This window comes from Scaptodrosophila lebanonensis, unplaced genomic scaffold (genome assembly GCF_003285725.1).
Source record: "Scaptodrosophila lebanonensis strain 11010-0011.00,11010-0021.00 unplaced genomic scaffold, SlebRS2 tig00000001-arrow-pilon, whole genome shotgun sequence".
In the NCBI taxonomy this organism is placed as follows: domain Eukaryota; kingdom Metazoa; phylum Arthropoda; class Insecta; order Diptera; family Drosophilidae; genus Scaptodrosophila; species Scaptodrosophila lebanonensis.
Window position 1 is genome coordinate 23,904,479 of NW_022060529.1, and position 26,073 is coordinate 23,930,551.

Genomic DNA, 26,073 nt, shown 5'->3' on the forward strand with positions numbered 1-26,073 from the left:
CACTTCTGCCATTATTCTCCATAGGCAGACATGCGTATATTTCAGTTTCCAAGAAACTTAGAATCTCTCAATTATCGTGCTCTACAAAATGCTTATTTACACAGCACTTACCACATGATGGCAACATTGTTAACAGCAGATCGCAGCCACAGCACCAACAACAAGCGAAACATGAACGTTTAACAACACTTTTGAACCCGTTTCGATAGGCCCACGGGTAGCCAGATTCCGGCGATCCGGCGATCCGACGCTCCGACGATCTGGTCACTGCTTTGTTTCTCACTAATTTTAGCTGATTTGAATTTGCTGGCAGCAGCAACAACAACAACAACAACAACACTCACTCAACTCAGCTAAAGTCGGGCCAGAAACACAGCTGAAGACTTTTGGAGAGCACTCAAGTGTCAAGTTATTATGAGTTGGCCAACTCAAATACTGCTCGCCATCACTTCGGCTCTTCGACTGCGCGGCAGGGCCGAGACGCATTTCGAAATCATTTCTCATGATAATGAAGCAGTAATTCCAATAAGTGTGACTATCGGTTTTAGCCGACTGTGGGCAATGATCCACATGATCATCACGAAAAAGTAATTAAAGCGAAACAAGTAATAAACAAACAATAAGCGCGCCAAGCACAGCCCGCCCTCTTGTGGCCATGCACAAGACAACAAAAGTGAATCGAGCCTCAAAAGCAAATCCATGCCCCCAGTCCCAGCCTACTTCCCAATTAAACCTGACAAATGCGGCTGACCACACACGCACTGACACCGAATCCCGATCCAGATATCGCCGTCGTGATGGAAAGACGCCTCTCCCACACCCCACACCCCACACCGCACACCGCATACCGCACACAGACAGAATCGCATAATCCGTTCCACTATCGGAGCGCCCTACTCCAGCTTTATGACGGCATCAACTTCGAAAAGTGTCACCAGCGCGTGTTGAAAGACTCAAAGTACTCCTCGACAAGTCAGAAGAAACGAATGCTTTATAGCTTATTACTGGCAATACTCCAATTAAAGATTTATCTGAAACATAAATTTTTACCTACATACTCGTATAATGACAAAATGTTCGTCAAATAGTTGCTACTGTAGTTGCTTAATTTTGTGACCCTGTTCAAATATATGTAACAGATAGTCTTCGATCCGAATAGTATATACTATTGATCCCTATATAGTTTCGTTGACAATTTATATGCCATATCCCTTATCTCTAGTCCTAATTTAGATGATATAGAATTCATAACAAGGTTCCCATCATTCCCATGACAGTCATGGCTACCAACATGTTATCTTACTCGTCTTAACTTTGGGTTAACATGAATTAATAATAATCTTTCAATCACGTAATTATGTTTTTACACGAAAGATTGGTTCCTAAAAAAGTCGTGTAAAAACCGTGTAAAAAAAGAAATTGATCATATGCAAAATGATTCGTGTTAAATGGAATAAAGTCGTGTTAAATCAAAACCGTGTAAAAACAGAATTAGGTGTAATCATTATTATGAGGCGAGTGTACATATAGGTACACCTACACATAAGTATGTACTAAAAAAATGTTTGGGTTAAATTTAATCTAAACACAACAGAAGTTTTAATTTGTAGTAAACGAACAAACAATCAGTGTTGTTATTTTGTCGATCGCAAATAAGCAGGCTACAGTTCATACCAATAAAATGTTTTAATTTCAACTGAAACAGTATATATTATAGTACGAGTATATGCATTATATACATAAATTTATTTACATAAAAATTTAACATTTTTATACTTATTCTAATGTTTTATTTTCGGCCGAACATTAATTGTCTTCAGTTATTTCTCATTTCATTTTCATAATTTGAACATTTCATTTAAATGGGTGATGCGAGCCCAACACTCTGATTAGCTACTTGCAGCAAAGCTCGGTGTATAGTGTGTAGATTGTCATAATTGTATAATGATATCAAATGGTATTCATATATGTACATATATACAAGTATCGTATGTATGTACGAGTATTTCAACAAGCTCCACTCGATGCAGGCAACAAATCAATTGAGAAACCGCTGGGTGTGCCGACTGACAGTTTCTGGCGTTGCTTAACGAGAGTTTAAAGCTCATTATTAGCTGAACTGTGTGGAGATTTAATACGAGTGTCATATAAACTACACACACACACACACACACACACACAACTACATATTTAAATGTGCATATGTGCGTAATAAATAAACGATTAACAATCGACGAATGAACGTTGGAATTGTGGCTGCTGTCAAGCTTAATTAGATTTCGATAAATTCTTGTTGCTGCCTCTGTTGCTGTTGCTGTTGTGGTTGTTGTTGTTGTTGTACACCTATAGCCATGGCATTTGCTGACTTTTTAACGATGTCTGCAACTATAATGAGGCTTATTATAATTATTTGTTTATTTGTTTGTTTCCTTGCGTTCCGTCTGCTGTCTGTTGCTGATGCATATTTATGCTTTTCGTTCTCCACCAGAGACAGTGAGTCAGTCAGTCAGTCAGTCAGTTTGTCAGTCAGTCAGTCAATCTGTTCAGTCAACGTCACACTTAAATCAATAAGCCACAGCCCCAATTGATTGCAAGTCGCTTTGCCTGAACCGCCCCTGCACTGCGCTCGTGCCAAACATCGATCATGTGCCAGAGCCCCCATAACACCATAATACCACTTACTTACTTGTGTACATATGTATAGGGATATACATATGTATGTATGTACGTACGTACCTGCCCTTGCTTCATTATTATTATGAATATTTTCTGTGTGTGTGTGTGTATTAATGAATGAAGTCATTTGCGTGTAGAAAATATTTTGACAGTTGTAAATATGCCGCCAAGCCATAAAACATTTCGATCGTTCGCGTTCGCGTTCGCATCGAATTGAATTTGAATTGGAATTGGAATTGGAGTCGAATGCGGTCGCTTGGCTTTCGGGTTTTCTCCGCTCTGGCTCGCTGGCTCGCTGGCTCGTTGTCCAAATTAACACAAATGAAGTTATAAAAGTGATTTTTATTGTGAAACCAAATGCGGAAACTTGTCTTTTGCGCTTGTCTTGAGTTTCGCTCGAAACGGCACCGCATGGTCACATTCTTCTTGGCGTTAACATTTTGGGTGGTCCGCGTCAGCGCTAAGCTTGAGCTTTCTGTTTTACATACATACATATAAATAAATAAATATAGTATATGCATATGTATGGGTGTAAGCATGAAATCAATTTGAAGCTGCTTGTCTGAAATTGAAACTCTTTTTAGGCTAAAAGAAATACACACGCACAATACTGCTATATACGAATATGAATATATGTACTTGTATATTGGACATGTGGGGCCCTTTTGTTCAGTTCGTTCTGAATGGGTGTGAATACGTCTAGTTGTTGGTTGGATCGCTTGCGATTGTGTCTGCAATTAACTTGAGAGTGCCCATCGATCCATTAGCCAGAGCAACACTCACAATTAAGCACGCAAGCCGCACCAATTTCAGGCCATATTAACGACCGACCAACAACACCAATAACAGCAACAACAACAACAACAACTGTGACGACAGCAATAGTCGAAACATAAACAGCAGCCGCATTAACCAAATGCGGTCAACACAGTTTAAACGACATTTTTGCCGCCGCTGCTGGCCACTGATATTGTCTCATTTTGGCCATGGCCCGGACACGGACCGGAGCAGGTCCGACTGTTTTATTGCCAGGCCCAGACCCAGGCACATGGTAGCCACACAAGCACAGGCACAGGCACAGCCACTGCTGGAGAAGGCGTGCCTTTTAAGGCGCTGCCTCATACTATAGTAGTTGGGGCAACTTATACTTATGCTCATGTTGCTGCTGCTGTTGCTGTTGCTGTTGTCGCGCGATAACTTAACAGTTGAAATTAATTTTTGTCACTTCATAAATCGCTTCGCTGATTGCCATGACTCCCGACAAGCTCTGAGTTATGCGTGCAGTGGCAAAAACGGCAATAGTTGTTGCTACTTTACTTCTTGTTGCTGCTGCTACAGTTGCTGCTGCAGTTGCTGCTGCAGTTGTAGGTGCAAGAGTACAAAAGTTTTTGCATAACATGTGGCAACTTCCTTAAAGTGTTGCAAATAGTTTGCAACGCTCTTATATGAGTGTTGTTCGTTGTTCGCCACTCTGCAGGAAATGCGCACACTTTCCTTTTAATAACAGCAGCAGCACCAACAACAACAACAACAACAACAGCAGCAACAACATCAGCTGCAAGGCCGGGAAGTTATTTGTGCAACTCAATGGCTCAATTTGAACGCACCTCTGTCTTCTTGGAGCTGCCGACTCTGACTTGATTATCATATGACGTGACAGCTTCAAATATTTATGATGCATTTGGGTCATAAACATGTTCTTGGCTTTTGCTATTGTTGCTGTTCTCGTTATTACTATATTTATGGGGGCCAAATTGTTTCGTTCTAAGCGCAAATTGCCAACAACACGTGACTCTATTTTCTAACTTTATTTTACGGCCACTTCGACTAACTACCCTATACCTGAATGGCGAGAGAAACAAGTACATATTACTGTAAGAAAGGAAGTGTTTTAGTTTGGGAAATTATGGTCTAATATGGTAAAAATATATTTTGATTTCAATCTAATTCAAATTGGTTTCAAATTTATTTATTTAATTCTTGTGACTGCATTTGACCAAACGAAAAGGAATAACATTGTTTAACTTAAGCACAATTTTTGCTTACAGTTCATCGAACTACTTATTAATTGCAACTATCTTTCAAAGGGGAATTTCAATATGAAATCACCTCATTCTGTATTTACACGTCTTTTTTTACACGATTTTGATATAACACGGTTTGAAAATTTAAAATTTCATATATATTGCTTTAGAGATAAGTAACCAATCACCTATTTTTGCAGATGAACACTGTCTTTTTTTACACGGTTGTTTCTGGAACCAATCTACTGTGTAAAAACAGAATTAGGTGTAGTGTATTATTGCTTTACTGTAGGAACTTGAGAGGGCCCCTAAAGAACACCGTTAGCCGAACCTTGAAATTACGAATTTATAAAAAACAAATCCCAAATCTTATTCTTTTATTTAAGATCTGTCACAGGTTGGACAATTATAAAATATTATTGTAACTTTGACAATTTTTACTCTAACTGGTCATGATAGCCCATGTCACCTCGGAATTTGAGATAATGAAATGAAAATTGGTATACACCTTTGTTTAGGCGTTCTATATGTTGTCCCAAAAGTCTCATATAATATCGTGCCCGCGTCTTAACACATTCAAGGTCAAAGGAAACGAAAATCGGGACTACTCGCGTATCTCGTATCTTCCTATGACTTGAATTAAATTTACATTTATAACAAAGCTGTAGAGTATAAAATTCTCTAGTGCACAGTCATATATGTGCACCTAATTCTGTTTTTGCACGGTCTTTTTTGATACTGTTTTGATTTAACACGATTTGAAAATGTAAAATGTTATATATGGTTGCACGACTTAATTCCATTTAGCACGATTCAAATTTTTAAACGATTTTTTTACACAACTTTTTCTGGAACCAATCTACCGTGTAAAAACAGAATAAGAAGTATAGTCATATTAGTTGCGGCGTAATTCAAACCGAGTACCTACTCAAGGAAGGAACTCACATTGTGAGATTCCTACTAGCTCATTGAAATATTCCAGATCCCAATCCCAGATCTCGAACTTCAAATTATTTACAATTAATTAATTGCCTCTTTGGGGATACAGGATACTCGTAGTTCAGGAACCGGCAAGCTCCATGGGAATACATTTGATTTCTTGTTCTTGACAACAACAACAAGTGGCGCGCGTGGAAACAAAGTTCACGAACTGCTGTCATAAAAATAATCGAGACACAAAAGTATTTTCCTTTGGTTACTAAGCCATAACATCGCAGCCTTATGTGGAGACTGTGGGGATATTCGTTCAATAATTGTGTTCTCAGTAGTTTTTCCCCTTTTTCTGTGCCTTTGTCTGGACCATATTTAGCATTTGGAACGGCTTTGGTCTGAGTCGTGTACTTGGAGTAGCGCCACTTGACCAATTGGGGCAGCAATAGCAGCAAGAATCCAATGAGTTGTAGAATTAAATGCAACAACTTGCTGCGCCCAAATGAATTTGCTTACTTGCCGCAGGCGCCACTTATTGCATTGACGCATCAGAGCGAGCACGCATCGAATGGGGCATGCCACAGATCCGTCGCCATTGGGGCAGCTGGGTAGTGGGGGCCGCCGCTTGATGGCCACTAAATCATAATTAACAACCTAAGCTGGCGCATATATCTTTTGGCAATTAATTACCCATTTCGAGCACTTCATGTCAGACTTCCCAGTTGCTGATGGGCGTGAAGCAGCACACGAGTCTAATCGACATCAATGTTGGCCAAAATGCGCAACGAAATTGCAAAATCGTCTGAATGTGTAACAAGCAATAATTCCATTTTTATGAATGCCATGAAAATGCGGTGGAAAGCTGAGAAAATGCCGCAGTTAATGAGTGGAAGTGGCGGCCAAGAAATTGCCATTCGGCGAGGAAATTTCCAGAGCTGCGAAAAACACAAAATGTTTATGGGCCGACTCCACTACGAAGGGGCAAATGGGTAATTGAAATCTGTTTGTTTATGTTGTCTTCTTCTTCATTTACTTGGCCGCTAGTTTGTTGTTGCTGCGCCAATTGGAACTTACAGTTAACAGTTCAGTGGCGATCGCTGTCGCTGTGGGTATCGATGTAGTTGTTGCCACCGCCAAGCTACTGTTAAATGAGCCCCGATGTGGCGAGTCTGGGGTAAGTGCCAAATAGCCCACTCTCTTGACTTTGTGCGATAATAGGCGGCGCGCTGGGATCAGCAAGGGTTATCCAAGTAAAGTTTGAACAAATTTGGGCAAGACAGGCAGACAGACAGACCTTCTGGCGCTTTTCTCGCTCACTTTTGCAGTTTGTTCACACTTGCTTAATGCCGGTGAACAATTTGCAACCTTAAATGTCCAATTCCAACACCTTTCCTCTCCTTCCCGCCGCATATAGTTGGCGCTCGTATTTTCCGATTATTATAGTATGCAACTGTAATAGCTGTTCCATCAATTTGTGCAACACATTTCTGATCAACCAACGAGCACAGATGCAAGCTTGAGCCTTCCATTAACCACAGGCGACTTTTATAATACTTGTATGCTTGCGACTGACTCGAACATTTTGCGGTCACCTACTCATAGACCTTCTTGCTGCATTAAACATGTGATTACATATTTTTTTATACAAAACAAGTAAAAAAGCTAAAGTCGGGTGTCCCGACTTTGAAATACTCTGTACATATGTTTACAATAATTATAGAAAATAAAAAAAAAAAAAAAAAGAAAAAAAAATTGGATCGATTTTACCTCTCTCGGTATTCGAACTCACGTAAAGGGTGTATAATTGCACATTTACATAGCAATTGCGTCTGTGTGAGTGTATGTATGCCTATGCGCATCAATTCGTGTCTGTGTAAGCATTTTCGCAGTCAACCAAACAGCAACATCAACAACAACCGCGGGCAGCGCTTGAGCAGCGCTGCAGCAGCAAATATATTTATGGCTATAACTTCTTGGTAAATCGGTCTATAACAGTGAAACTTGGCATACGGAAACATAATTACTAACTGGGGGTATTTGCAAAATTTTAGTTCGAAATTCCAAGAATTACGGGAGTTAGAGAAAATCGCATTTGCGGGGGAGAGGGGGGAGGGAGGGAAATTCCAAAATATACATTTTCTGCGTATTCACACAAGGCATCTTGGACTAAAATTTGGTGTGCCTAGGTCTTATAGTCTCCGAGATATAGGCGATTATACGAATGGAAAATCGGGAAAACCCCCATAGGGGGGAAGTGGGGGGGAAAATCAAAAAAATAAAACAAACTCGTATAGAATACACACATAACGCATCTTTGTGGAAAATTTGGTGTCTCTATCTCTTATAGTCTCTGAGATCCAGGTGTTCATACGGACGGACAGACGGACAGACGGACAGACGGACAGACGGACAGACAGACAGACAGGGCTAGATCGACTCGTCTTGTCACGCTGATCAATAATATATATACTTTGTGGGGTCTGCCACGCCTCCTTCTGCCTGTTACATTTTTCAGCTCCCGCAAACCTAATATACTCTTGTACATTTCATGTACAGAGTATAATGACATTTTAATGAAGGACCAGGCGCATGAGGGTTGTGTGAAGAACTACTAAGCTACTCCTGAATATAAAAGCAACATTTTTGGTTGGACTGTACAAGAGGGAACAGAATTGTTACAGAATTTTGAAATAATTTGATTGATATCAGGAATTAAGTTAATTATTGGCTTTGAAGGAAAACAGTTATAATCTATAAACTACATAACTCCACACTGATAGTCAGATTCTGATAATTGCATTGTTCGCCAAGGTTTTACTTTCGTCACTAGCGTGTAGTGCCGATTCCCACCATGTGATGCTTTAAGCTCGCGCCTTATTTCAATTCTTCCAGCTTGTCACGTTTCTCGAGCTAATGTGAGAAGTGCTCGGCTAGTAAATCAAAAATTGATTTATCCCCCAAATATTTTGTAGCCTATGGGCCTTCGGACTGTTCTCAGCTTGCGTCACTTTTCGCTGAGCGCCTTTTTGGCCAATTGCTTAACGGTCGTATAGAAAACTCGCACGCGCATTAATTTGTCAAATTAACACCTTTTGATAAAATATGAAATACAAAAAAGGTTTAATATTTTTCTTGTCATAGCCAGGGCCATTTAAAACCGACAAATTTATGACTTTTATTTCGGCATTTGTGTGCATTTAAACGTTTATTTTGTTATGGCATTTTTCTGCGGCAAATCTCACGCTAAATCATTGTTGCAGCTGCGCTTACCAACAACAACCAACAACACAAGCCGCAACAACAACGAGAAGCACAACAACAGCCAGCAGCAGCAACAACAACAACATTGACGCCATCGCCTACAACATTCATTCAAATTATGGAACAGCGAGCGATCGAGATCTCGTTTTAGTCACGCTAAATTTATAAAACTGAACAAAAAGAGTACCCAACAGCAACAGCAAAAGCAACGGCAACGTCAGAGCTACAGCAACAACAACAACAACAACAATAAACACACCTTAAAAATATAAGAGCCACAGCAACAACAACAACAGCAACAAAGCTGCAAGCGCTTATAAAAAATGGCAGAAAAATCGTTTCAAGTTAATTAGTGAGCGCGACAAACCCACAAAGTGAATTTATTTATGCACTCATTTTTAGTCGGCCCAGCCGAAAGAGTTACGATTGAGTGAGCCGCTGATGCAGTACATGCTATATCCATATTTACTGCTCACTATATACCATGCCTATGTATGTGTGGGACATGTGAGAGCGCCCTAATAATTGAGCATTAATCACCCGAATATATAAATAGCTCGACAAACTAAGTACGGAATTTTTGCGATTTATTACACTAATAATGCATGTACTTATTTATGAGGTATAGGCTAGTCTGTCATAAATTGGTTATATTCAGCGACTAACTTTAGTTTAAGAGATTTGTTTTGTTATCTCACGTTGACAAAAATTCGGAAACGCAGTCTATTTGCACGAAGTCTTTGTACGTTATTTCTACTGCATGCACATTTCGAGGCAACATACGTATGTACTTCTATATAGGAAGCAAATCACACGAAGCATATATATTTATTTATACAATGTCTACAAATAAAAAAAGAGTTATAGACAATAATGCAGATATATCGACGTTTTGCTAAGCAAAGGGCAGAGAATTATGTCTGATTCGGATATAAATGCATTTAATTGTACAGTGTAATGTAATTGTTAATTAATCTGAATTATAATCTAAAGAATCTTAATATATAAGGAATATTAGAAAATAAGCTCAGACCAAACAGCATTGATCACCATTTAAGGTTAAAGCTATTTTTAAAATATGACTATAAAGCATTTAAATACTTTAAAAACGTGGAAACCCATTTAGAGACAAGAGACCCTTAAGTACCTTCGAAAATAAATCTTAAAACGCTAGTCAATCGATAATCTCCGAGTTTTATAAGCCACAGTAGTTATGTACAGTAGTGATGTAAGTTTAGTACCGTATTGCTATATTTTTTAATATAAAATTCTGTTTTCTTTTTTTAATGTTATAAACTTTTTTCTTTTTTGTATAAAAAAAGGCTATTGATTTTCAAATAAATAATGATAATAATGATTACAGATATACCTACACATAATATCACAACTGAATCGATTTATTTAAATCGCCTCAATAGAAAAAACTCAAAATATGCATAAAAATAAAAAATCTTGAAGTTCCTCTTAGGCGGACACTCCCCTTGGGCTTACAATATGTGGCCGACGCGTCGGTATGTGTTCGGCCAAAAGACGTTTCACTGTATTTGTTTTTATTATATAGTGACTTGTAATGGGAATATTTACTACGGCATTCGAATTTTGTATAATGCTGCCCATCAAGTTTGAATTGAAAACAGAAAAACTAAGGATCTGGCTTGTGAAAGATACGCTTGTAATTCTACTCTACATAGAGAGATTTATCTGACAACGATATAGAGCAGCAATTGCACATTAGAATATTGAAAAGTTTTCATTTTTTCGAAATTTTGCCTTGTCCCACTTTAATATTCTTATTTAAGGTATAATTGGAAAATCTTCATAATGGAAAAATATAAGAGTCGAAAGGAATGTCCGATTTGGAACTGACATCAAATTTTAAGAGATTAACTATAGAATAATAGAAGTCTTGTCTCTAAATTATAATATTCTGCAGCTTTTACCGATTCTGAGGTATTGGCAGCAACGGGGAACTTCAATCTGCACGCTAATCAAATCAAAGTGTTTGTTTTTGTTTTTAATCAAATATATGCATGTACAAGTACAACGAGCAGCGAAAACGGTAAACAAACAATAACCCAGGAACTCCCTAATTCAGAGCCACCCCTGCGAACGAAGCAGCCTGATATGGGAGTACATCAGAGGCCATAAGAGCTTTGGCCACATACTTGTAAAATTATTAAGCAGACGATTACAAATTCCCTGCGGTGGCATAAACTAAATTCATGAGTGCCATGATTGTTAAACAATTTTTTGGTTGGCAAAAGACGCAGGGGGTGAGTGTGACAACACACACATACACGGAGACACACACACACGCACACTGACTAACTCACACACTGGCGGGCAGATAATGAGCTTAAGTTATGTTACATAAGCCATAAGGGCATAAAAACCACTCGAGCAGACACTTCAACGCCAGCGAGGGCAATGGTGAGGGCGAGGGTGAGTTTTGACGCCAGTGTGTGTGTGTGTGTGAGTGTGTGTGTGTGTGTGTGAGTGGCTTTTGGTGGTTGGAAACTAATGAGCTGCAGATTGACGCCAGGGGAGTGCGCGGGGTAGGGGCTCTGCGGTTGTGGTGTTGCTAGTTTGTTTGCACAACTGTTTATGAGGCCCTTAACGGGTCGAGACTAGAGTTTCGAGTGTTTGTGTTTGGTAAGCTAGCCAAGTACTTGTAATGGCGATAAAATTTAAAAGCACTGGAGTATTTGGGGAGGGGGAGGGGGCTCAGTCGATATGTACAATTGTGATTGACGCATGGCAAGGCCGTAGCATTTACTTTTGAGTGGGAATTACTTACTACTCGTCTGCTGGATAAATATTATATTATTTTTTGAATAATGTTACTGTTACAGTCAATCACACAAAATCGGCCATATGGCAAGGTTGACTCGATCGATTAAATTCAAGTGACTACCTCTATCGAAGCTAAAACAAAGTCAACAATACTAAGAATTTGGGGATATATATTTCTATTCTACGTACTGCTTACTATGATCGCCTTAATTCTGATATGCCTATTTTTTTAACTGCAGTCAAAGCTTACACTGCCATTATACTAGTATACTATTTAATTTCAAGGAAACATAATCTAATCAACTCACAACATTAGTCCCTTTACAAATATTGAAAAACATTCTGTTCTGTATTTGGAGTATTTAGAATCGAATAGAAATTTCATTGACTGCATAACTTTCGTAATTCAAGGGAAAGACTCCGCTATTGTGAAAATTCCACTTTTTTCAATTTTCAGAATTTTAATTTATTTATTTATAAACTTATTCTAGCGCTTCAAGTGCCAGATTACTTTTAAATGAATACGCTAATTAAGTTAAAAAAATGCCATTTTTAACATCAGCGTTATTTTCAGATTAAATTAAATTAAATTAAATTATGAAATTGCAGTTTTAAAACCACTAACTGCTAGGTTCAATTCTGGGTTTAACTGGTACGGGGACTCACCTGAGCTCGGACGATCACTGTAGCGGGTGCAGTAAACCCACGCTGGCCAGACCATGGGCGTGCCACTGGAGTTGCTGGAGTTGTTGTTGGAGCCGGAGCTGCCCGTAGTTGTCGCTGTGCTCGTTGCCGTCGACGAGCTGCCATCTTCGGCCGTTCGCGCTGGGCCAGGTGAGCTGGAGGAGGTCGGCTTGACCAGGTCCACGGCTGTGGTGCTGCTGCTCGTGGCCGTGCTGTTGGAGTCGTTGCTGTTGCTGCAAATGTTGGCCAGAGTGCTGGAGAAGCTCAGACTGGGCGTGGTGTTGACGAGGTTGAGTGACTTGGTAGCCTTCTTGCCTGATGGCGCTTTGGAGGCTGCAGCCGCCACTCCATTGGCCAAACGTTGCTGCAGACGCGACCCGAAGTCCGCCTTTAAAATGTTGTCAATGCTGAACTTCAATGCGCTGTCGTGAAGATTATCATTCGGATTGTTGTTGTTGTTGTTGATGTTGTTGTACGGATGGTGGGCAATCAGCTGCTGCAGGGGCATATGCGAGTGGCCTGGCGGCTTGGCCGAGGGCGCAGCAATCCCCAGTGCCGTGGCCGTCAGCTGAGCCAGTGCATCCTGACCCGTTGGCTGTGCAATTGCTGACGTTTGTTGCTGTTGTTGTTGTGCATTGGCCGCTGCCGCTGCTGCCGCCGCCGCCGCTGCGGCAGCTGCGGCCATTTGCAATTGTGACATCTTGGTGAGGGCGCTGAGGTGGCTCGCCGATGCCGCTGCCGCGCCCACGGTGGACGGGCCTTGTCCTCCACGCAGGCCCAGTGGCATGACGGCCGTTAGACGCGCCGCTGCCATCAACTGCATTTGCTGCTTCATCAGCTCCTCGGCATATAGCTGTGACTTGCGGAGAAACTCCTCCTGAAAGCTGACCGGCGCATGCATCATGCCCAGCGGCGGCTCGGGGAGCCCCGGACTGCCGCCGTCATCCGTGGAGATGGTCGAGCGTGCATCGCTGGCATTAGTCACACTGCTGAAGGCCGACGGCCTGCATATTGTGTTCATTAGTAGCTGCTGCTGGCGCTGGCGTGCCTCGGACTGGGCTGCGGACTGCTCCTGGCCAACAGACAGAACACTGGTCTCGCTGCAACAGCTCCTCGCATCATCCTCCATATCGTCGTCCGCGTCCGCAGCCACGTCCGTTTCCAGCATTATCGCATTGCGCTTCACTGGAAGCTCTTCGCTATCCACTATATTGACAATGTCCGATTCCTCGGGCTGCTCCAACTCATCGTCTACCTCATCTGCCTCCACCGTCGTGCACAGCTCCACACTGGCGGCGCTCTTGCTACGCCGCGTGGCCTCATCCATGGCGGTCATTACAGTGGCTCCTCCACTAAGGACACATAGGCGCGGACTGCGGACGCCGTGCTGCGGCAGCAGGGGCAAGCAATCCGGATGCATTCTCTGCTGGACTTCGGGCGCGGTATTGTTGGTGGATTTCAGTGCAAGATTGAGCGTCGGGTGCGAGTGTCGACTGCTCGCCAGCGTGGACATAAAAGCGGCCAGTTTTTAAAATTGCACACGGGCCGAAAGTTCGCTTATCTGAATTTTAACTAACTGCGAAGCCGGCGGCATTCCGCCAGCCGCAATTGCAGCTGCATTTAAAGTGCCGCACAAACACACAGACACGCACACGCACACGCACACCCACACAAACACTGGCACACTATTTAATGTTAAATGTGGCAAATATTTAACAATTCAATTGCACGAAAAAGTATTCACGGTCGTCCCTATATTTCTTGTTTTTGTTTGCCAAAAAATACTGGCAATAATCGCGCGCGACGCGTTCGTAAAATTGCTGGAAGAACGAAGCAACGTGGCGCTCTCACGCGTATCGTTTTCAATTAAACATAAACTATTAAACTGTTAAACGCAACGGACGCGAACACATAAAAAAGCAGCGACGGCGATGGCAGCAGCGCTGTTTTCATCGTCGCTACGAATCGTTTGCTCGTGCTCGTTCTCGCTGTTGCCAATGCGTGCACAAAACTCTCCCGTACGTGCTCTGACCAGCCAACGTATCTAACTGAAGCTCCCAAACGAGACAGCGCGCTGTCTGCGTCGTTATCGCCCCGCTGCTGAAATAAAACCGGAAATGTGGCAATAATAAAAACAGCATAAAAGCGCGCTCACACACACGCACACACACACACACACACGGAAGCACTTCGACTCACGCTCTCTCTCATTCGAACATCCAATGGGCGGCTGTGCGAGGAGTGCTTTGTGCTTGTGTATGTGAGTTACGATAATGGGGCGTCGCAATTGTGCCGCACTATATTTGTCCCGCTCTCACATTGCGCCACGCTCAGTTTTCTCTCCACTCTTTTGCCGCTGTCAGTTGAGGTTATGTTAAGTGTTTGTATATTTGTTAATTAAGTACGGTGACTGCTTTTCCGGATGGCTCCGACTCTGACTCTGACGCTGACGCTGACTATGACTCTGGTTTTGGTTCTGAGTCCCTTGCTTGTCTTTTTGATTATGCGCTGCAGCATTTAAGTCGTAAATCTCTTAGCTTGCCCCAACGGGCGGCGGCGACTCCAGCAACACATACATACACTCTAAGTATGTATGTGCATACCTACATAAGGTTCTTGCTTGCTTTGTTTGCTTGTGGCTGCGCATCTGCAGTCCTTTTGGTGGGCAAGGCTGGCTGCGGCAGCGACAGCATCCTCCATCCTGTTTTATGTGCCACACACTACACACATGCACATGAACACTCATATCTACATACATGCGTATGTACATACATATATGCATGTATATACATACGCACATACATATGTACATACATACGTACGCCTCTGCCCATATGTAACACATGCCAGCTTGCTAGTTTTCATTGTTGTTGTTGGTTTCGTTGGCGAAGTCTTCTTGCCTGCGTTTCGTTTTGGTTTTTTAATAAAAAATTTTGCGCTTTTTGATGTCATTGTTGTTGTTGTTCTTATAAATCACCACCACAATTTTGTTGTTCAACATCTGCTGTGATTTCATAATTGCTTTTGATGCTCCTTCTCTCCGTCCGCTTCACACATCAAGAGACATTGATAGTTGCGCATCATCACATACATACCCACATATGTACATATGTACTCTATATATACGTACGTGTACACATACATATGACCCTAATGTGTGCCAGCTTGTCTAATTGGCTTACATCAATTCCAATATGTGTGCACAAAGTTATCTCAGCATCGTCTTATGACTTTGTTTAATGTAGGAACTAATTTGTGGTCGTTAGCCAGACCCATGCTTCGAAACAAATCAGCGCCGCTGTGGAAGACATACATACATACTTATGAACCTAGATAATGCATTTTATCATCTACATCTCTTTTTTTACCTGATCTCCAATTATTTGCCGCACTATTTATTGCATATATTATTTTAGAAATATCGGAATAATACAGATATATTTTAGATGGCTATTGGCTATTAAAATTTGTTCTTTTATCAGAAATAATTTGCTTAAGGAAAATTTTGAGTTTAAGATGAAATGCTGTCTCACAACGATTTAGATCCTACAGTCTTAGTGCCGCAAACTCTTGAAGAATATTACTTCAGTTGAATGATTAATTAATGGCAAGACTTTTTGATGGTTTTCAACAGATTCAGCCAGATTATGGATGAGCCCATAAGCCAAGCAACTTCATGTGATCAACATGTGATCATGTTTCAAAATAATTTCCCTTAAAGGTATCTCTTCATTACAAGTACATCGTAATTACTCATACGCCATGGTACCAGTTTTCTTTTTTAAATACGGTTTCTCGTATTAATTTCAATACACATTTCCCTACGTCTGTATGAAAGAAAGGATTGCGGAAAGGTGAAATAATCAAACTTGGTATTCATGCTCTCCTAAGTCCTGCTTAGGGCTTTTAGTTTATGTTTGTAGGATTTTTTCATAACTTTAATTTGACAATAACAACCGGTCAATTCTAAAGGAAGCTATAGCCCCAAATAAATTCATTGCCCATGCTATGTAAGCAGCAATTATTGTTGCTGCTGCTTTGGCTTCAACTTATTTGTTTAATTGAAAATTAATTTAATTCAAAACATATTTTTATGTACATATATTTTTGAGTCTGCACCATTCTTGTTATTGGGAAACTTGATCGAAAATGATTTGAATTTCCGCGGTGGAGCAAAATAAATCGTTGAGATATACAATTGAAGTTAAAACTTGATTCATCGGTAATAACACACTCAATTTCTTAACCGTTTCATCGCCAACACCCTCATATCGTTAAATCGGAATTCCTGTATTTATAACTCATAAAGCCAGCCTAGCCTCGAAGAACTTGTCCAGTTTTGCTTCCTCCTTCCCGGTGTTCCAAGTCCATATACACACAGACAGCTATACAACTATTCCTATATGGTGTATGTATGTAGAAACATGAGCATGAGCCCGCCTCAGTTGTACGCCAGATCGAGTTTAATAACTTTGTTGCAGCTTACAAGTTTCAGATGCAACTAGCTGATAAATTAGCACAACAAATTAATCAAGCTTAAGTTCAGCCCGGCATATAACAACAACAACAATTATGCCGGCTACGCCACTACACAGACATTCATACACACATGCACATATATACTCATAAGAAGAGAGAGAGAGAGAGGTACAAATCGATTAAATATTAAAGCTCTTTGCACGAATTATGAATAAAATTGGGCACAATTCCTCAAATGCCCATAAAAACTATTCACAATAGTGGGCCGGCTATCTTACAATGACCAAATGGCCACAAGAAACCGAAACTGAAACTACCATGAAAAAAGACATGATTAAAGCTGCGCACGAAACGCTTTTCACATAAAAGGCGCCGCTAGAGCGCGCGTAAAGAGATCTCGCAAGTTAATCGCGCAGAAAATCTTCATCAGAAATGGACGGCAACAACAACAGCAGCAGCGGCAGCGGCAGCGGCAAAAAAAAAGTAAAGTTACTCAAACAACAAGGAATAAAATAAATACAATCAAAACATGAAGCGTACAACGAAAGCAATAAGTAACGACAACAAGCGCAGACAAAAGCGAAGCCAGCCGGCAAAACATTACAGTCGCATAAAAAACGTAGTCAACAAATAGCATAATCGCGCAACACAGAGGCAGCGCGACCGAGGCAGAAGCAGAAGCAGAGCCAGCAGCAGAGGCAGCAGCTCCCCACACAATTTAGATGCGCGGTAATAGATAAACTTAAAGAGGCTTTTATTTAAACAAAAAGCGCATCGAAATAAACGCCAATGATAGGCAAGCGACGCGTGCGGGTGTGTGTGTGTGCATGTCCCAGCTATCCATGTACGAGTTCGTACGTGTGTGTGTGTGTGTGTCAGTGTCTGTTGTTGTGTCTGTATGCGTTTATCTGTGTTCCTCTGTTGCTGACGCGCAAAAATGTTTGTTTGTATGTATATTACAAACGAGCTACAATCTCAGTTACAACGATGCAGCGTTCTCCCTCTCTCGCTCTGCTCTGCTCAGCTGTGTTGGTACGTGTAGAACTGCGTTTGGAGTTCCAGTTGGAGTTTTCGTTGGAGCCTCGTTAGTTGTGCCTCCTTGGCTGGCTCATTGTCAATCTTATTGGATTGCAATTGCATTCTCTTCGTCGCCGACTTGTTTGTGCTGATCTTTTAATCGAATCGTAACATTTATTATGTACGCTGGGATCGGTATTGGGCTTGCAGTTTGCAGTTTTTAGTTCGAGGCTGGCGATTTGGTGACTTTGTCTAATATCACGTAAAAGTACAGTAGACACAACGAAGACGGAACTGCTTAGAAATAAGGGTGTTCATTACATAAAACGACAATTCTCTTTCCTATTTACCTATCCTACAGGTGTATTACAAAACATTGCTCAAACCACAAATTTCTGAATTCCGTGTTCTATGCACCCGATTGCTACCTCAAGTTTAGTAGGCATCTGAATATCTTAGTGTAAATAAATAAGATAATGGTATAAATATGTATATATATATATATTACATTATTTGTAAACATATTTTAGAACTTTTCTTTTTTACATACTTACTTTTACTAATCAGGCCTGTTCCTGTTTTCGAATACTTTTTAAAAGTAAAAATTTAATTTTGTGTTTCCATGCTGCAACTTTTTGGCTTTCGGACTTAATTTGTGTATCGTTTTCATTCCGATAACATAAGTTTGCTCCCCCCTAGAAAAAATTTTTCCATATAAAGTCGACCACACGTTCATTATTATGACGCACTATTTCGCCTTAAGATGGATCTGCGTTGGATTTGTTGAAGTTTTTTCATCGATCATATGCACAAATTATTTTTTAAATGTATCGGGCATTATTTAATCAAATTTTAATTTTTTGCCCCTTTGGTAAAAGCTGGCTACGCCCTTGGTTATTAATCTTATAAATTATATTAAAATTATAAATTCATTTTGGATCATAATACTTCAATAACCTAGCCGTTTCGATTCCGAATAATTTAATAGAAATCGGATATGATAACAGGCCTAAAATCTATAATAATATACTAGTATCAATCGATGGTTCGTAGAAAGCTTTGACTAATATGTAATGTTTAAAAATTTAAGCAAGGAACAATAGCATTGTTGTACATAATTAACGTCGCTTAAGCATTTATAAATATACTCAAAAAAGTCAATGCCTTGTAGGCAATATTTGGGAAGGGATCTTAGCCAAATATGGCATATCTTTATAATTAATTTTTCAGATAAATAATATTGAAAAAAGTTGATTATTGAATTTTAAAACTAATGTGCACAACATTAATGAATCTCTAAATTTTTGCGCATTATTTATTGTAAAACTTTCACATTTAGCAGCAATTTCAATTGCGTTCATTTACAAATCTTAATTAATTTGCCTTGAAAGGGTACAGTAGTCAAGGAAATTTACTGTACATGTTGTACATTTGCACAGTATTTGTATTGGTGGACTCGTTTGGCGAACAATGGTCGTGGCTGTGCCATAAGATTTACTGTGGAAATTGTGGATTGTTGCGCAAATTAATAATTCGCCAGATTGCGCAAATCATAAAACTGTCGTCTGTCTGCTGTCTGCTGTCTGTGAGCTGTGGCAGCATTCTTCAATGCACCTCGACAATTTTCCACCGCATGTTGGCTTACGCAACTCGTTTTCTGAGCAGCTCCAGCTCCAGCTCCCCTGTGGTTTGTGAAACGTTTTGTTTGATTCAATTCGATTCCATCCGATTCGATTCGATTCGATTCGATTGCTTGTCACAGCTATGGCGCACAATATGCATTTATCTCTATTTATGTTTGCTTTGTTCATTGGCGGCCATAAAATAGTATGGCCCGTCATTTGTATATGAACGTGTATACAAAACATTCAATTATATACTTGTATATATGGAAATGTGTACTATGTTTTTATGTATTAGCGGGCAGCATTTGCATACAAACATGTCCGCGTGCTGCTCTAATTGCAATTAACACATTTGGACAGCCCTCAGCCCTCCCCTTCCCCCTCCCCCTCTTCACAAGCAACTGCTAGCCGAGGCATGTCGAGAGTCGAGAGAAAAATCAATAAAAGGTTATACAAATACAAATGGCATTTAATTGACAGTTTAATGGGTTTCCATCCGGAGTGGAAATGTCTGCCCCACCAATAGAAAAGGCGTTACAACACGCCACAGTAGTGGGGGAATCGAATGTTCAACATACAATTAGTAGTGTATATGCTGTGTCTGCACATTTTTACCCTTTTTCAAATATTCCGATTCAGAATAAAGAACTAAGCAGCTCAATATGCATAAATAGGAATTGTTTGGATTGTAGTTGAATGATCAAACTTATTCGCTAAAAAAGTTGGAAAATAGTTGTTTCTTAATATTCAAGGATGAAGGAATTGAAATGCCGCAGGTTAAAATAATTCATGGACATAGGTAATGCGAGTCGTTATTCTAGACTGGACGTTAGGAAAAAGTGCTGAAGCGGGGGGTTTTAAATCTGTATGCATTGTCCACTTAAATTTATAAGTATTTCTATATGGAATACAGTTGTATAATCATAGAATTTAAGTTGCAATAGGTTGGAAAATGGAAACTAGTATTCTCTTAATAATATTATTGACTTGACTATTGGTATTTATTTGTAAGTTAAAATAAATATAAATATTCCTAATGGCATAAAAGACTAAAGAGAATCAATGAGTAAAATTTAAAAACGGCTAAGGTTCAGGCAACCTTAGAGAGTAGGATTCTATTTCGCAAACAATCAGCTTGTGACGAGAAAGGACAGAAAAGGCATCAAAAGCCCGACTCAATAAGCTCCTGATTCTTTATATACTGTGTACACCAAACGAATGAATAGTATTCTTGCACAGGCCGAGTTCCGCTTTATAAGGATCGTCAAATTGTACAGACCATCATTTAGTAAGTATTAGTAAGTATGAGGTGAAGACTGAAGTTCAATTTGGAATCAAAGAGTGTCGTCTACTCCTAATATACATTGCAATGGCACTTTCTCATTTGATGGCTAATCCTGCAGACATTTAAAGTGAATGGGATATTTTACGACTGAAAAAGGTTTATATCATCAGCACACTTAAGTAAATGATAATATTTCAAGGTTAGCAGAGGTCGCACATCTGTTTTCTGTTTTAAAAATAAAAAGTAATGCAAAACAAAAAAAAAAAAATGGGAAATTCTATACGAATAAGCTTAAAGAGGAAAAGTTCAGTTATGGTACAGCTTTACAATAGCTCTGAAATTCGTTATAATAGAACCTAAAAGCCTTTTTGTGCAGAGGAGGTGTACTCGTAAAGGATTCGCTGCAAAGAGTTGGAAAGTTAGACTAAAAAGCGTGAGCAATATTTGGACTGAGGAAGTAGAACGCTCTCTGAAAACACAACTAGAAATGTTGTCTAGTACAGGAGAGTATGAAGATTTAAGAGATGAAGTGTTCAGATGAAAGTAGACAGTTTTGAACTAATTACTATGAAATTCTATATAAATTGAGAGAAGAAAATGTTATGGGGATTGAAAGTGTTATGCACAACATATCATTATGAAGAGCAAATAAATGGCTTAAATATTTTTGTAAAACCACATTAGACACAAATAGCGGTGCTAATCTGACATCTTTGTCGTTTATGTTAACCGAAAATTCACGGCTCAGCTGTTATTAGAGCATTTTAATTAGTGATTGAAGTTGGAAATATTTGATTTTGCATGAGAATTTCTTATAAAACAGGTCTTAAATTCTGTATTCTATATTCTAAAACCAACAACAATTGAATTTAAAGTATCGCTCATTAAAGTGAAGAATCAATTCCGTTTGAAGTTGATATCCTTTATGTCTGCAGGAATCGAAAAAATCACCAAGAATAATGGCGGATATTCAGGGAGTGTGCTCTAATCAATTCAGTACAATATGGGACCATAAATAACAAGATTTTAATGTTTTTTACAAATTCTGCCTCTGCACACCAATTATTCTGTCCAGCCAAAATATTTGTATTTTATGAATTAATTAAACGCAAAGTTATTTTTGGTTGGTACAGCCGTTTATTATTTGTTTTGTCGCTGAAGTATGTTTCTTTTGAAAACTAATTGATTTTTTGAGAAAAATTAGAATATATATGAAAGGCAAGCTTTTTTTGAAAAAAAAAAATGCTCTCTATATGTTCACAAAAATTCACGTTCATTTTGCATTTTAAACCATCAAATTGCTTGCAATTAGTAAGTTCAAAAAGTGTATGGAAGATCAGCTGGTAATTCCTAGGAGTGTGCTAGGAATTGTTGGACCTTTCTCTAGAGTATGCAAAAATAATAGCATATAGTTGGCAACAGTAAAATACACATTAAATGTGAATGTGAATGTGAATAAAAAGCCTGCACATCCAGTGAAATCGAGACTTAGGATGACGTTCATCACGTCATCAATATACCGGCCCTTGAAATCGTAGAGCACAAGCGAACGCAAACAAACGTGACATTTGAACCGCCAGACAATCACCTAATTACACACACACATACTTGTATAAGTATGTAGTGTATACGTGTGTGTGTGTTGTTCCGACAGGCTATGCGTGGAACGATTGCAAAGGCAACAACAATAAGTCTGTGCCAGGTAATTGCACGGCGATATCCTGTCATCGGTTACTTCATGGTACGAGTATGTATTTAAATAAAAAGGACGAGCGTGCGGCCATTGGTTTGGGGACGGGGGGAGCATTTAAGCAAATAATATTAAGCAAAAGGTTATTAAACAGCACGAATGAGCAGGCGGGGATCGTCCAACACACACAAACACACACATACACACGACTATATCTATGCATATGCATATGTATGCACACAATATGGCGAATGGGCTGTCCGTTCATCCATCCTTTCGTCCGCCAGCGTTGACAATGGGGAGCCGTTTGACATGTGTGTGATGGCCAGTGTGTGTGTGTGTGGCTGTGTGTGTGTGTGTGTGTGTGTGTGTGTGTTGTGAACAGCTTGTAACGCCTGCTTATTTATATATTAACAGGCTGCGAGTCCTTTCAATTTAACCGCCATCGCCGCATATGCAAATGTCAATTGTCAGTCTAAGTTTATAACAAACTTGTCGTTCGTGTACTCTTGTGTGTGTAGCCTTGTGTGCGATTGTCTGTCTGTGATTGTGTGCTGTGTGCTGTGTGCTGTGTGTTGTGTGTTGTGCTGCCGCTTGTTTATTTAGTACAACAATCAACTAATTATGGCTTGTTAAATTGCAGCCATTGAAATGACCATTTAAACCATTCAATCGAAGGCAATTTTCAATTTAGTCGGTTGTTGTTGCTTTCGTTCTTGTTGTCGTTGTGGTTGTCGTTATCGTTGTCTCTGCCTCTGTCGCTGCCTCGAAAGCAGTTGTTGGCCATGTCGTTGCTCTGGGCCGTGGACAGCCATTTGCTTGGCTAGCTGGTTGGCTGGCTGGCTGGCTGCCTGCCTGCCTGGCTGCCATGTCAATGTGTCTATTCTACATGAAATATTTGCCAATATTCGTGGCGGCTCTGCCGTTGATTTTGTTCACTTAAATAATTATTGATAGAGTGGGCTTGGATCACACCCATGCGGCCATCGGGAGGGAATGTGTTTCGGCAAATATTATTAATTAAGCGTGCTAAAAACAGAACAGTACAACAACATTGTTGTGTGTTAAAAGTAACATCGTCTAGCATCGGGTGCTTGTGGCACATTTCAAATTCTCCTACTACAAGTATGTTCATAAAGACGCACTGAAGATCACAAACAGATACACTTTTAATTGACACGACTAGCAGAACCCAACTCGCGATGTCCGGCTATTCTTTTCACTCTCGCCTCTATAGCTGTATTAGCAACGATGTCATTCGAAAATGTTTTCTTTTATTTTATCCAAAATAAGTAAAAGATACGAAATAACTAATACAATTTAAATATTAGAGAGGCAGTAGGACATATAGTTTGTGGCCCATAAACTAAGAAATATTGCTTATATTGTAAACACCAGTGAAGGATTTATAGCATCGACATAAATGAACATCCTTAGCTAGTTTTTAAAATCAAGATATCCTCTCTGAAGTAAAATATGCAAACTATTCCAATTAATTAACAGCGAAATTTCAACAACTTCCCATCATCTAATTTATAGGAATGTTTTTTATTACTGGAAAGTACAATATAGTAATTCTTTCAAAGTATCTCCCCAAATGTGGAAAATCGTTCTTAAAATAAGGGTGCTTATCAAATTGTTTGAAATAAAGTCGTGGTTTTTTTTAATTTTAATTTTAATTTTAAACTATATAGTCTGCTTTTATAAACGAGTACTTTTCCCAATGTTGGTGCCATTTTTATGAAACCTCGAAAAGATATAAATTGTCAAACTCTACAAATCATCATAAACAAGGGCATACGCAGCTTTTACAAAAGGAGAGGCCAAAATTTTGGTTAAATAATGAACAATGCATTTGAAAAATAATTTATGCATATGATTAATGAAAAAACTTCAATAAATTCAACTCAGTTCCATTTTAAGGCGAAATAGTGCGTCATAATAATGCACGACTTTATATGGCAACATTTTTTTTTAGGCAACGGCCCCCATTCCAGCTCCCCACCCTGCGTACGCCCTTGGCAATAAGCTTTCCGCTGATGGAACCGTTTTGCCTTGTTCGGAGGAGATTCACCCGAAAAAGACCATTGTTTCGACTCTCTGCCTCTCTGTCTTGAGAGTCGTTCCGTAAGAGACACCAACGGACTCAGCTACTTGCACTTTCGTTCCCATAGACAGCATCCAACATCACTTTTATTTCAATTTTTTACGGGTCCAATTCTGTCAAATGCAAATGCGCAATTCATTTATCCAAAAAGCCAAAAAACTCATCGATGAATCAGTCTGTAATTTAAAATTAAAGCTTTCGATATCAATATCTAAATACGACGGCAAGATTAACTTTTTCAAAGACGGATATTTATTGATCAGCCCTCGTACAACTACAGGCAAGTCGATCTACTTTCGAGATCAATTCTGAAAATTAGAGCAATATTTCTGAAGAAAGTAGAAAAAAATACAAGCTGCTTTCTAAAATTATGATTAAAAGGCAATACATTTTCACACTTCATTTCATGAAGAGATGAATTTCTGATTGCTATATAAACATATAGGGGGGCAGGGGTACCATTGTTTATTTAATAAAAATTGTAATTTGTTGGCCCCCCTTGGAAAAAGCTACGTACGACCTTGCATAATATGTTTGCTATACACAGATATTGCGAATTGGCAATTTTTGGGTATAACGAAAATAAGTCGTAGTCGTCTACTAAAGTAAGGGATATTTATTTATATAATTTAATGGGATTGAACAAAAATACGGATATTGAATTAAGAAATTATGAGTTGGCAATCGGATTGTGAGGAGAGGAGCTAACGATTTCTGTATTATTGTGTTTTGTCATATTGGGACTTAAATGGACTTGCTTGCGACTTTACTGAATGCTTTCACCCATCTGTAGCCCCCCCTCTTGATCAACAACGCCTACGCTGGCGATCTATGGCTGTGGAGGCGGCGTCTATCTAACGCCTCCTGCAATTTGTTGTACACGAAATGCAATTTGCTCAAAATTTATCGCAATTTAATCAACATGGAAATATGCATAAGGATGCAGGTAGGCATGCAGGCAGGAAGGCAGGCAGGAAGGCAGGCAGGAGGGCTGTAAGCAGCACACAAACAAAACCATTAACGCCAACGATGGATCGGCAAGAGCGTCCGCTTTTCCACCTGCAAACGACCGAGTGGCGCCTGCGGGCGCTTGCCACGAATGCAGCCACAAATGATTTCATTCATTGAGGAGCAGTAGAGGATGAGCAATGGCGACGCCATCCTGGCCAACGTCGATAACTGGCTGCAAACCAAACAAACAGCACTGCAATCGCCGTAGCCGGCTGAGGCTAAGACTATGTCTGAGCCATTGGGGCCAAGGGTCAGTCACAGCCACATCGTTCATGACCGTAATTTTTGGCCCAGACGGGAACTGCAAGCTGCAGCAGCAACAATAAGCAGGAAATTTGCATTTTTGCCACATTTAACGGTTTCTGCGGTCGCGCACTTTTATTGCAGGTCCAGGTCCAAAATTGATTTGTTCGCTCGGCACCGGGAATCGGCTCAAGAGCTCCAAAGATGTTGTCGGTGTCAGCGATAACAGAGTATTGTGCCCCCGGCTG

General features: G+C 39.9%; 1 protein-coding gene across 1 annotated transcript in view; it reads right to left on the bottom strand.

Moving 5' to 3' along the window:
- The window catches only part of LOC115633876 (homeobox protein invected), a 55,124-nt gene extending 41,193 nt beyond the window's left edge, over positions 1-13,931 (bottom strand). Inside the window, exons 1-3 of the mRNA XM_030531381.1 lie at positions 13,154-13,931; positions 13,021-13,081; positions 12,351-12,963 (exon numbers count right to left, since the gene is read on the bottom strand). Coding sequence (XP_030387241.1) covers positions 12,351-12,963; positions 13,021-13,081; positions 13,154-13,881 — 1,402 coding nt within the window. The 5' untranslated portion in view covers positions 13,882-13,931. The remainder of the gene's footprint in view (positions 1-12,350; positions 12,964-13,020; positions 13,082-13,153) is intronic.
- Between the last annotated feature and the right edge of the window lie 12,142 nt (positions 13,932-26,073).